Here is a 12,676-nt window from a genome sequence, read left to right on the forward strand (position 1 = left end):
ATATGACTTTAGGATTGATAACAAACAGGGGATAAAGGAAGGGAAGACTTAAAGATACCTGGTGCTTTCAAATTTCGCTAAATGGATTATATCAGTTATGAAGAACCAGTAAGTAAAACCTTACCATTTGAACCTTCAGGAAGCTACAGTATAAATTCACATACACACAAACTACTCAGTAGTATGCAATATTAGAATAAACTTAGGACAGCAAAAATCTGAAATTTTAACTCATTTCGTACTAGTTAATAACATGAAACAAAATGCGTATAAAACAATCTTACCCCTTTGCTGTATTCACTATCTGAATCACTGCTAAGTTCCTCAGTATTCATAAATTCCAAATCAGATTCCCCAGGTGCAATTGGCACTGTCACTGTGAGGCTGGGATTATGAATAAATGATTGACAATCACTTTCTTCCACCAAGTATTTGTCCATGCTGTTTCCAAAACCACTGGTTTTATCTTTTTCTTTGTGAAAATTGTGATCCTTGCTCATTTCAGCAAGTGTGTGGTTAGAGATGTAGTTTTCCTTCTTAAAATTTAGATCTTCTTTTCGGCTTATCTCTCTGGAAATCTCTGGCTTTGTGGAAAATGCTTTTAGAATAAATTCACGTAAGGTTTGTTTCACATAATTTATTCCCTTCTTAATTCTAGCCACTGCAGTCTGGAGGTTGTTTGCATCAGTGTCTTCTTCAATTGCTGTAAGATTGTCTGAACTAAATGAGCTCAATAATAAAGCAAGAAATAGGTTGAGGACCTATGTCAGGGTGGGGATAGGGTGTGGAGAAAAAGGGAGACAGGAAATAAAAACGAAAATAAGTGCAGTTTTCTGAAATACAGGCCAAAATCCAAACCAGCAATGAAGAGCCCTGAACTTCTTCACCCATAGATAAGAACATATGATAGGTGTAGAGGAGAAGCTAGAGTCCTCATCAGTCTCTCCATGTCTGAGCTTCTGTGAACTCTGGGGAGCAGAGGTCAGCCATACCCTTAAAGGGCTAGCATGAGGAGCAAAGAGAATGTTCCCTCACCATTACCATGATGTCATTCCTAAGTTCCTTTCTACAGCAGGAATCCCTTGTCCAAATTCCCTTTTATGGGTCTAAATAGCTCTTCTAACATTACCTTTGATATTTGTTACCTGTGAGAAACAAGTAGAACAAGAAAATTGTGACTAGTGTCTATTGTGCTGAAGGTAACTTAAGCCAAGATCTGTGTTCACTTTTCCCAGGAGATAAATGTCACTTATTACAACAAATGGAACATACAACACTTGCAGAGCTCCTGTAATAAAATATTCTGTCCGAGAATTTTGCCAACTTGCAACTTAATGAGGCTTTTTTTTTTTTTGGTTGCGCTGTGTGGCATGCGGGACCTTAGTTCCCTGGCCAGGGATCAAACCCGCGCCCCCTGCAGTGGAAGCATGGAGTCCTAACCACTGGACTGCCAGGGAAGTCCCTTAATGAAGCTTTTAAAGCAAAGAAAAAGACCTGCCCGTTGAACCCAATTCAAATGAGACAATGGCATTATGATTGGGTGGCTTCACTGCCAATCATTTTGGCCCTGGACAACTCCAGGTCAAGACAACTCCTACTTGAAGCAAAGTTCTGTTTGTGTGCAAACTATTTCTGTTTTTCCTCCTGGAGGTAAGGGTCCAGGTGAACTGAACATTGTGGAAAGAAAAAAAAAAAAAGAATTCTTACAGAGGGCTAAAAATATGTAAATCATATTTTAAAAGTGTTTTACATAAAAAAAAAAAGATAATTGAAATAACCTTTCATTTAAGTCTCTTCATGGCCAAAAACATCTACCTCATATTTAAACAATCAAAATTAGACCAAACTGAGGAAAAGGGACTCACCCCTGAGTTTGGTCACACCTAAAACAATTTCTCAGAAATGTAAGTAGAAAAGCACAAGTTAAAAATGTCTGTGTTAATATGTCTAGTTTAAGAGAAGAATCCGAGAGGGAGGGGAAAGAGAAAAGCATAGAAAACAATTTGATGAATCATTAAGGAATTCTGAATTGGTTATTTTCATTTTGGTTTTTATTGTCAATGAAAAATATATTGCACTATGAAATGTATGTTTGTTTATGTATATGTTTTAATAGGAATGTTGATGGGAAGCCAAGGGCTCATTTTACACTTTAGTCTCCCTAATCAATGCAAATGTTAATAGATTTCTTTTTTTCCTTCAAATTTGTAATTACATTTCATTTTTCCAGCTTTATTGAGAGATAATTGCCATACAACACTGTGTAAGTTTAAAGTGTACAACATGTTGATTTGATATCCTTATACATTAGGGAACACCTCCATCACGTCTCATAATTACCATTATTTTTTTGTGGTGAGAACATTTAAGTCTACTCTGTTAGCAACTTTCAAGTTGGCATGTGGGCTGCAAGCCAAAAAAAATGAGCAACTTATTTTTAAGCCAGTGGGAAGTGAAGGTACTAACCATATGGCTGTTATCACAGACAACCTCCTGGGATACCTGATGAAGAGTCTGATGCTAGGTTGACCAACTAAACCAAACCAACATGGTGGCTTTGAAAACTGAACTGAGTCATTGAAGAGCATCTTATCCCAATTATCTCCTGCCTCTAAGCTTGAAAATTCCTACCAACAGGTACGTATAAGAAAGAAGGAAACAAACAGTGAAGGCGTACAAGCTAGGAAAACACTAATGGAGAAGCAGATCACTTGTAAAAGAGATGCTATAGAGCAGTGGTGGGCAAACTTTTTCTGTAAAAGGGCCAGATAATAAATTATTTAGGTTTTGTGGGACAAAGAATCTCTATGGAGACTACTCAGACCTGTTTGTGTAGAGTAAAATAGCCGAAGACAATATGTAAATGAATGAGCATGTCCGTGTTTCAATAAATTTTGCTTATGGAAACTCAAATTTGAATTTCATATAATTTCCATGTGCCAAAAAATATTTTTCTTTATATTTTTTTAACAATTTAAAAATGTAAAAAACATTTCAGTTTTGCAGGGCCATGCAAAAACAAGCAGTGTGCGGGATTTGGCCCATGGGCCATATTGTTTGCTGATAACTTGTTATAGGTGCTAGTCTTATATGTGACTTTAACAGAGCAGGACTAGTCCTTCCATTTGCCTTGTTCCATTATAACTTCATTTTTGTTATTGTTAATTTAATCATATTCTATTTACTAGTGTAGCTTCACATTTGAATCAACACTTAAGAGACATGAAAACCACAGATGTAATTCATAGGACATCACTATCAAAATGAAAGAATAGAAAACTTTCCATTAAAATAAATATTGTGAAAAATATAAATATAGCTTATCTGGCACAGAAATGTAGACAATATTTCATTTTCTTTTCTGTTCTTCACTGAATTTAAATAGTCAATATTCCATTATAATTAATAGTTTTAGATCTAATTAATCCTATAATTATAAAAGTAACTGATCATATCATCATGTAACAATTTTCTATGGAGAATTTTAAATGTATGAACATCAGATTACATACCACCAGGTTTCCAATGACCATGACCATCATGTAAACAATAAGGCACATGGCTTGACCGGCGACCTCCATGCAGTCCCACATGGTCTCTATCCACTCTCCACACAACACTCGGAACACAATCAGGAAGGAGTGGAAGAAGTCATTCATGTGCCAGCGTGGGAGTATGCAGTCTTCATTGATCTTACAGACACATTCTTTGTAGCTCTTACCAAAGAGCTGCATGCCAACCACGGCAAAAATGAAGACGATGATGGCCAACACCAAGGTGAGGTTACCCAGAGCCCCCACTGAGTTACCAATGATCTTGATCAGCATGTTCAGTGTTGGCCAAGATTTTGCCAACTTGAAAACTCGGAGCTAAAAGTAAACACAAAGCTTAATATTAATTTTTATGAAAAAGTTCTCAATGTTTCCAATCTTGAATTTTGTTCCAAAATTTAGTTCTAAAATATTGTCATTATTACCTAGCTAAAATCGATTATTTCTACTTTTCATTTTCATCTACTCTCAATATTCCTGTTATTTTGTTATACTTGCCACCATATAATTACCACACAAATTTTGAAGGAACTGTAATTTTAGTTCAGGATTGTTATAGAACCTCTATCAGATATTATATCCTTTAAATTGAAAATTTATCCTTAATTCTATTTTCTGATACTTTCATAATTTTTTTCATGCTGACATAGGGAGAAAGCCTAACATGTTAGAGGAAAAAAGCATTAGAAAGTGTTTACTTTTTAATATTTTTGATATCAGAGAACAATTTTGAGGCTATAATCTTTAATTATCAAATCCACAAAGTAATGAACATATTATAATGGTTGAAATTCTATAAACCATAAGCTTATTGCGATATAAATCATCGCGCTACCATTATACTAGCATACAACTGAATATGTCTTCAAGATGCTAAAATTAAGATAGCTGTGTGATTTTGAGCTCTAAGTGCATTTGTTACTGAATGGGCTTTATTTTACTAGATACTGAGACCTAATCTTGTCTTTTGATTCAAACCTCTAAAAGTTTTAAATAATAATAATGCAAAACCAAAGAAACACCCCTTTATATATAGAATATAATGGTAAGGTTGGTCTGTATTTACCAGTCTGAATGATCGTAGAACTGACAATCCTTCCACATCTGCTAGAAAAAGCTCCACTAAGCTTAAAGTCACAATAAGACTGTCAAAAATATTCCATCCTACTTGGAAGTACTCATATGGATCCATGGCAATTAGTTTTAAAACCATTTCAGCTGCAAAGATGCCAGTAAAGACCTACATGAAAAATATAATATTTTTCTAGTATTATTAGAAGGTATGGAATCAAGCTAATGATAATAATGACATGTTTAGCATTTACTGTGTTTCAGACAATGTGCTAGATACTTTATAAACATATTATTTCATTCAGTCCTACAAACTAAATATCACTAGTCCTATAGCTCTAATACAAGCATCGAAGGGTTATGAAGCTCTAACTCACCTATCAGCTCTCATCACCTTTAGACAGCATCATAGAAAAGCATACTAAAATTTCAGATAAATTAAACCTTTGAAAATTAACACAGGCAATCTTTGCAAAACAAGTTTTGTGGGTCAACAAGTTATCCTGGAAGATAATATAAAGGAAACAGACTGATACAAAAATTTTGAACCAGTCTTTTTTTCTGGTCTGACTACTCTTAGGGTAATAAGGAACAAGTTGACTCACTCTTTAAAGATTTATCAGTAGAAAAGGAAAAAGTATTTAATTGATACAGTAGCAGCTAAAGTAAGACTTCCAAAGCTTTGACACAAAAGTGCATCACAAAACATCATTAATTCATGACATGGCATCAAAGGACTCATTTAAAAAGGCAACAGTGAAAGACTTATGAATCATTCGGGTACAATTTGATTCAAAAAAACTGAGCAAAGAAGGTTCAAAGGGAAATAGTTAGCTCTATAACTGTGCGAGTCATTTTTAAAATAATGCAGCATCAAGAAGTCTAGCAGGGAGCACCCAGACTTGGGATTGTAGTTATAGACAAGAAACATGGTGAGTCTTTTTTGGATTCACAGTGATGCAGTCAAGTCAGTGAGAAGGTACTGATTTTCATCATCTGGACCTCTACCAACAATTAGAAACTAGATTAAATAGTCCTGCCTTTTTCCAGTGAGGAATAGAAAGAAAGAAGAATGCTAACTTAGAGCACATGAGTTTTAAACATCCTGACTGGGAATATTCATAAGAAATTTTGGAGAGATGATCAACTCAGAAACACTCTTTGACTTCAAAGATCAATTGGTTTGGGACCACGGCAAAAGTAAAATTATCTTATACAGACATTTGCAAAGACATCCAGAGTTTTTCATGATTTATGAAGAGTCATAAGTTGGGACCCTTTGGTTGTGAAATAGTACTTCTGCCTGATTCATGCAGATTGTTGGAAACTAGCACTTTCTATTTGCCATAAGGCATTAATTAACTTGAGTGTGATCAACACTGCACATTAAAGAGCATCAACTTTCCTACTAGAATCCTTCTAGTCTGCCCTTATGTCTTCTGTGTCCAGTTTAATCATTCTGGTTTCCAAATATTCTTGTTCTTAAGGCTTGTTTCTGCTGATTCATTGAAAGCATGACGGTGATGATGATGATGATGGTGATGATGATGATGATGGTGATGACAATAGGTTTGATTTGTTGAGTACTTACTATATGCCAGGCTGATAAGTAGAAAGTGTTTATTCCTCTCAATAATATGATATATAAAATATTATTATCATTATATTAAAGAATTATTATTATTATTTTATAAAGTATTATAATTACATAAATGAGAAAATTAAAGATTACAGACATTAAAACATTTTCCCAAGGTCATAAAACCAGTAAGAGGCAAAACCAGGATTCAAACTCAGGACTTTGGACCTCCAAAGGTCTAGGTTCTTTACCTATTATGTCAAAACAAAGTATCCATAGCTTTTCTGAAAACATGTAGGGTATGTACTCATAAGGAAGCTGCAGTGTAATTATAAAATGGGTAAGGAAGTATCAAATTTTCAAAGTGTTGCTGCTAAGAGACATGCCAGCAGAAAAACAGAACACACTATCATCTCCCAAGATGTGACTCGTTATGGAAATAGTATTGTTATTTATAGGCCTCAATATTACCGCAAAATTATTTAAAAATAGTAACTATCACCAGAAACTTGACTCTGTACAATGATTCATACTGTGAGTTCTGGAGATGCCTAATTACCTAGCTAAATATCCATCTGACTTCAAAAAAAGAAACGACAGTCATGACAAACAAAGAGAGCAGCTCTGGGAACATAACCCACATTAAGAGACTTACCAAATTTCCCACAGTGAGCACGTTCTTGAATTCATCAGTCATTGGGTGATGTTCCATAGCCATGAACAGTGTGTTTAAAACTATGCAAATGGTAATAGCAAGATCTACAAAAGGATCCATTACAATAAAATAGATAAGTTTTTTGAATTTTATCCAATATGGAGAGCAATTCCAGATCAAGAATGTGTGTGCAAATCTGTACCACCAAGGTGGACATTTTTGCCTGGACTCCTCGAGTTCTGGGAGAAAAAACAACAGAGAACACCAAGTCAATCATTTGCATATTGTATACTTTTTATTCCTCACCAGATACAAATCAGCAGTATACTTTAACACTGAAACACGTCTTCTGTTTAGACTTTGCAAATTTAACAGTACTGTTTCTATGAAAGCATAGCATGTTACATAAAAATCTTATATCACACATTCATTTACTAGATCAACCATAAGGAGAAGGCAGTGAAGTTAATGAATGAGAGCAGATATGGATATCTCTGAGAGAAACATATCCTTAACATATGACAGTAAACAAGAGAATTGATGTTTTCTTAATGGAGATATGTATATTTTTAAGATAAATGTATGTATACCAGTATACATACTTTCCCCTGTGTCCTTAACCCATTACAACAATAACACACTTCTACTCTATCCAGGAAAAGCTCTTGCTAGTTCACAGGTGAAAACAATCCCAGAACCAAGAGACTGAAAATAATTTATAGAGTGACTCATGCAATAGGCACTAAACACCATTAGCCCATTTCGTTCTCATCATAAATTTAGGAGGTAGGTGAAAACTTTGTCTGGGCCCATCATGGGTATGTGGGGGGACGAGGTGGTAGCCCGTGGACAAGGTAAGACCTGGGGCACACTGTGGGGAGAGAAGGTGGGAGGCAACACATTTTTTAAATTGCCACCCTTTGACCGACCACTACTATTCACATCATATTCTCTGAACTGCTTTCTCTAATTCCTTTGGATCACAATCTTAACAGATGTCATGTCACATATTTACCATTTCACCATTTTATAGAAGGTGCTCAGAGGCAGCAATTTATAAACACCTGGAAGTTTGTATTATTTTCTCACATTTTAGAAAGATAATCAATTCCAAGAGACTAGGTAAAGTTTCGAAGAATACATAGTGAGAGAACCACACAGGCCTGGGTTAACCTCCCTTTCTTCATTTAGTACCATAAAGTTATCTATCTTTGAAAGGCATATCGCCCAAAGCCTGTCTTTAATCACAAATAACTTTATCCACTTTTTAAGCACATAAAGACAATTCCTTTAGTGTCCATTGGTTAGCCTTACCATTGTTTATAACCATTTTATATTCTTTGAATTCTTTCTAAGAACTTGCTATATCTATTTAAGGCTGACTAGGACTTACCTGAATTTTGTTAAAAATCTGTATGGTAAAGAGAATATTATTCCGTACCTTCTACAGTGTTTGTTAATATGCTTGCCCTACTCATTGCCCTTTGTCTGAGATTGGGATCATTCAACATATCCTCAGAAAGGAGGTAAGAACTGGAACGTCTTTTCTTGTGTATTTGATTGTTTGTACCCTGAAAAAAAAAGATGATTAATTACAGTTTTAAGAATGGAATTCTAATAAATTGTAGGTAGAAAATAAAATCTTGCTCACATAGTTGTAGTGAGTAATTAAAAGTAGAGTCTAGATTGTTGATTTGAATCATGGCTCTGCTACTTACAGGCTGTGTATCATAGGAGAGTTACTTAACCTCTCTGTCTCCATTTCATCACTGGTAAAATGGGGGTAATCATAGCACTTGCCTTACAATCTTTCTATGAGTATTAAATGAATTAATACTTAGGAAATAAAAGATAAAATGAGCTGCTTTCATTGTTAAATTCACTATCATTATCTATCTTTCAGAGTTTCCAATTTATTCAGATAGTTTTACTATGTAAGAATCCTACGTGTAAACAGCTAAACAATTGTTAAGTGGCGTGTGCGTAAAGGAGTAGAACCTAGATTTCTAGGTTAAATTAAATTTTTGTAATTATTCTTTGTTAAGGTACAGCAATAACAGAGGCAACTGTAATGACTGTTTCTCACTGCCAAGGAAGATCTCATGAGCTGCTCTGAGGCTATGAGGAAAAATGACTCAGTTGGAAAAGGACAATTAAGACTGATGGAAACTGTAGCAAAATGGAGAATATAAGCTCCATCTAAAAGAGGTGACCACTCTCCAGCTCTAAAGGATTGCTGCTATGCTGCAGGAATATGAGCTCAGTCTTACCAGGTATACCCATTTTTATGTGAAGATGTCTTATTTCTAAATCTTAGCAACTAATTCAAAGTTAAAACACTATGCCAGTTCAGGGCAGGCCAACAATACACACACACACACAAACATGCTCACACACATATATATACATATAAACAACTATACAAGTCTACATTTATCATCTATCTATCTAGTTGTGTGTGGTATGTATGTACATGTGTATACACACAAACACACACACCATTCTACGAATATATAGATATACAGATCTAGAGTTGTAAAGTTGTACAGTTTATATTTGTGTATATATTAAAACATTGACAAACAGGCAAAAATATGTGTATGTGTGTATGTATGCATGTATGTGTATGTGCAAAGACACACACACATATCTGCAGGTGGCTTTATACAGAAATCTTTCTATAACCATGTTTTCCCTGATATACTCTCTAATTTACTGACTTTCCAGAAGCAGAGATTTCTTTTTCCCCAAGTCAAACAATCAGCTGTGTTGATTAAATAATTTGTTCTCCATGTAGACATGTCTCAGGTGTCAAGTTTATATTATTTCTCATGCAATTTTTTCATCTAAACTGTACATTATTCCACACTATTATGTTTTGCATTTCTATTGACTCTTAAAGTTTCCACTAATTACTCAAGTTTCGTAGTTTTAGTTTCAGGATTTAGAGTGCTACTGATTTTTCTGTGGGTAAAAATAAAGTATTAAATAAAACATTCCATTTAAAAATAGGAAATAATCTCCAAATCTGATACACATTATATAATCTTTTACAGGTAATACACATTGTTGAAAAGCAAAACACAACAAAGATCTGATTCTATGGAAATTTAACATGCTCGTTTGATAAGGAAAAATACCTTGACAGAGGGCTGAAGCTGTATCGTGCAAGCACAGAGGTCACAGGTGACCTAAAAGCACATGCATTCTTTCAAACCAAATGAAAATATGTGTGTGGCCATGGCTTTGATGGAACTTTATTCTCACTTGAAATACTACATTGTCTGCAACTATGAATTTATGAATCGGTAGCCCAAGTTCAAAGTCAAAGCCTTGCTGATACTGAGTAATGCAGTGTAACATAGTCAGTGGCCTTAAGAGGTAACCTAGATACTCCCTAAACCGGAAAGACTTTCAAGCCTAATCACACCCTTTTCTCAAACCACTCAATGACTCCTAAACTCTTGAAATTGTTGTTTTGGAAAGGTGTTTTGTTTTTGTCTTTATATATATATGTTTGCATTTCTGTATGTGTTTTGGATATTATGTTTTTATTCATAGATTCCAGATAAAAGAGTTTTGTTGTTTTTTAATGAAAACAGTAAGTTTCATTTATGTATGGGAAAAAGCACAGTTATTCTAAATTATTTCCAAGAAGCCTACCACACATTGGAGAGAAAGTATGGTGGTTAAAAGCACAAGCTTTGAAATAGAGGGTCTCTGTTTGAACTTTAGGACTACCATTTATTAGCTGAGTGACCTTGCACAACGTGCTTTATTTCCCTGTGCCTCAGTTTCCCTATTTGTAAAACAGGGATAATAATATATCACCTCATAGGGCTGTTGTAAATACTAATGTGTCTGCTATTATTATTACTATTATTAATTATTAACAACTCAAATAAGATCCTTGCAATAAGGTATATATTAAGTAGTGACTTGAAAAAAATAGCAGTAGGTGACAAATAATCCAAATTTCCTTAGAGACATGGGACCTATTATCAACTAATAAGATCAGCATTATCAATGCATTTTGTGCTGATACATAGATCTTTTATAAATTGTTTTCTAAGGGGATGATTCATAATCAAGTATAGTATCAGTAGATAAGTATCTTTTTTCAAAAATGGGGTTTTAAATAACTTAGAATTAGATACCTACAACAATAGTATTAGGAGTACGTTAATCAGTTAAAGGTGTGTTTCTAACATAAAAAGTATTGCAAGATGCAGAGGCATTCACAGGACCAGAGAGAAGGCCCCTCCAGCAGAGAGATTGATGGATGCAAGAGTAAGGGCCAAGCCATGCCTGAGCTATTTAAAACGTACTTACACTGTCCTCAGAAGTTGCCTTATCTATTATCACCTCTGGCAGAAGCTGTCCATTGGGGAACATGAGGGCTGAGGGTCCATCTACCAAGGAGACCACACCATTGCAGTCCACGGTGCTGTGCATCTTCCTGTTCACCGGCAGCACGGGGGGGGACCTACTGGCTTGGCTGATATTACTGCTGCGCCGCTCCCGAGGTCTGTGGGGCACGAACAGTGAGCCCCTTCTGCTCTCGTTGTCCCCGAAGATGCTATGCTCATCGTCGGCAAATTCAGTCTCAGATCCAATATCTTTTCCTCGACCTTTGAAACTAAAAAGACTTGTTCTGCTGCTTCGCCTTGCAGAAAACAAGGAGCCATGAATGCTGAGTGGTGACTGCAGAAAAAATAAGAGAGGACACGTATCTGCTGAAGCACCCAAAAACAGAAGTTTTCCCATAACTTCCACTGAGACCACTGGCCTGAGGGCAGGAGGCTCTGTACAGGTTTAAATGAAACATATTTAAAAACAAAGAAATTCAGCAAAAAGACAAATTCTTCCAAATAAGGAATGAAAAGACTGGGAAAGTTCATCCTTTCAGGACCAGGTACATTATTTGTTGCTGTACCGCTCTCTATAGTTCTGGCCTAGAGTGACCTCTCCATTCATTCTGTACCATTCATGCTGCTATAAAGAACATATCACTTAAAGAAAGAATTTGGTATTGATGCCCGTTTTTGAGCTTTTCATATATCAACCCATACATTCCATAAGTATTGAAACTTTCTTGAGGCCCAAGACCATGCTGTATGTATCTTTGCGTTCCACTGCTTGCAACTCTACCCTGCATGTTGAGGGCTCGGTTAAGGTGTGTTAAGAAAGACCTTTTGGGACTTCCCTGGTGGTCCCATGGTTAAGAATCCTCCTTTCAATGCAGGGGACATGGGTTCGATTCCTGGTCAGGGAACTAGATCCCACATGCATGCCGCAACTAAGAGTTTGCATGCCACAACTACAGAGCTGGCGAGCCGCAACTAAGACCCAGCACAACCAAATAAATAAATAAATATATTTTTTAAAAAGACCTTTTAATACTAGTGGGTTTACAAAGTCATAAAATATTAGAACTTGGAAAAGAAGCTGCCCAGTACAAAAGAGGGGAAAAAAGTCCCATTTATATGACTCATGTCCAAGATAAAACATGTGTATAAACCAAACTGCATATTCTTCGGAAGTATCTAATTGAATAAACATTAGTGCTTGCTATGTACAGGACAAGGTGGTAGGCATAGTGAATCATGGCAAATGGGTATGACAAGGTCGTTACCTTAAAACTAGCTTGGACTGCTCTTGTCATATTTCTTTTTATTGATATCACATGTATTCAAGTTCTGTCTCCCCAACCAGATTATGAAATCTTTGAAGGCAGGGACTTTTATTTTTGTATATATCTGGAAGGGTTTTACAGACTTAAGTAGTAGAAGATAGAATTTTTAAATGATGACGTAGAGA

The 12,676-nt window shown here is 35.6% G+C and overlaps 1 protein-coding gene across 3 annotated transcripts in view; it reads right to left on the bottom strand.

Moving 5' to 3' along the window:
* SCN9A (sodium voltage-gated channel alpha subunit 9) overlaps nt 1-12,676 on the bottom strand; it is an 84,429-nt gene that overhangs the window by 50,564 nt on the left and 21,189 nt on the right. For 2 of the 3 annotated variants that reach the window (XM_059927215.1, XM_059927214.1), the window contains exons 11-16: nt 11,222-11,560; nt 8,298-8,427; nt 6,857-7,095; nt 4,618-4,791; nt 3,513-3,869; nt 285-761 (exon numbers count right to left, since the gene is read on the bottom strand). In XM_059927215.1, coding sequence (XP_059783198.1) covers nt 285-761; nt 3,513-3,869; nt 4,618-4,791; nt 6,857-7,095; nt 8,298-8,427; nt 11,222-11,560 — 1,716 coding nt within the window. Of the gene's footprint in view, nt 1-284; nt 762-3,512; nt 3,870-4,617; nt 4,792-6,856; nt 7,096-8,297; nt 8,428-11,188; nt 11,561-12,676 lie in introns of all 3 variants that reach the window. The other variant, XM_059927213.1, reaches the window with a different exon arrangement.

The sequence above is a fragment of the Balaenoptera ricei genome, chromosome 7, assembly GCF_028023285.1.
Source record: "Balaenoptera ricei isolate mBalRic1 chromosome 7, mBalRic1.hap2, whole genome shotgun sequence".
Taxonomy (NCBI): domain Eukaryota; kingdom Metazoa; phylum Chordata; class Mammalia; order Artiodactyla; family Balaenopteridae; genus Balaenoptera; species Balaenoptera ricei.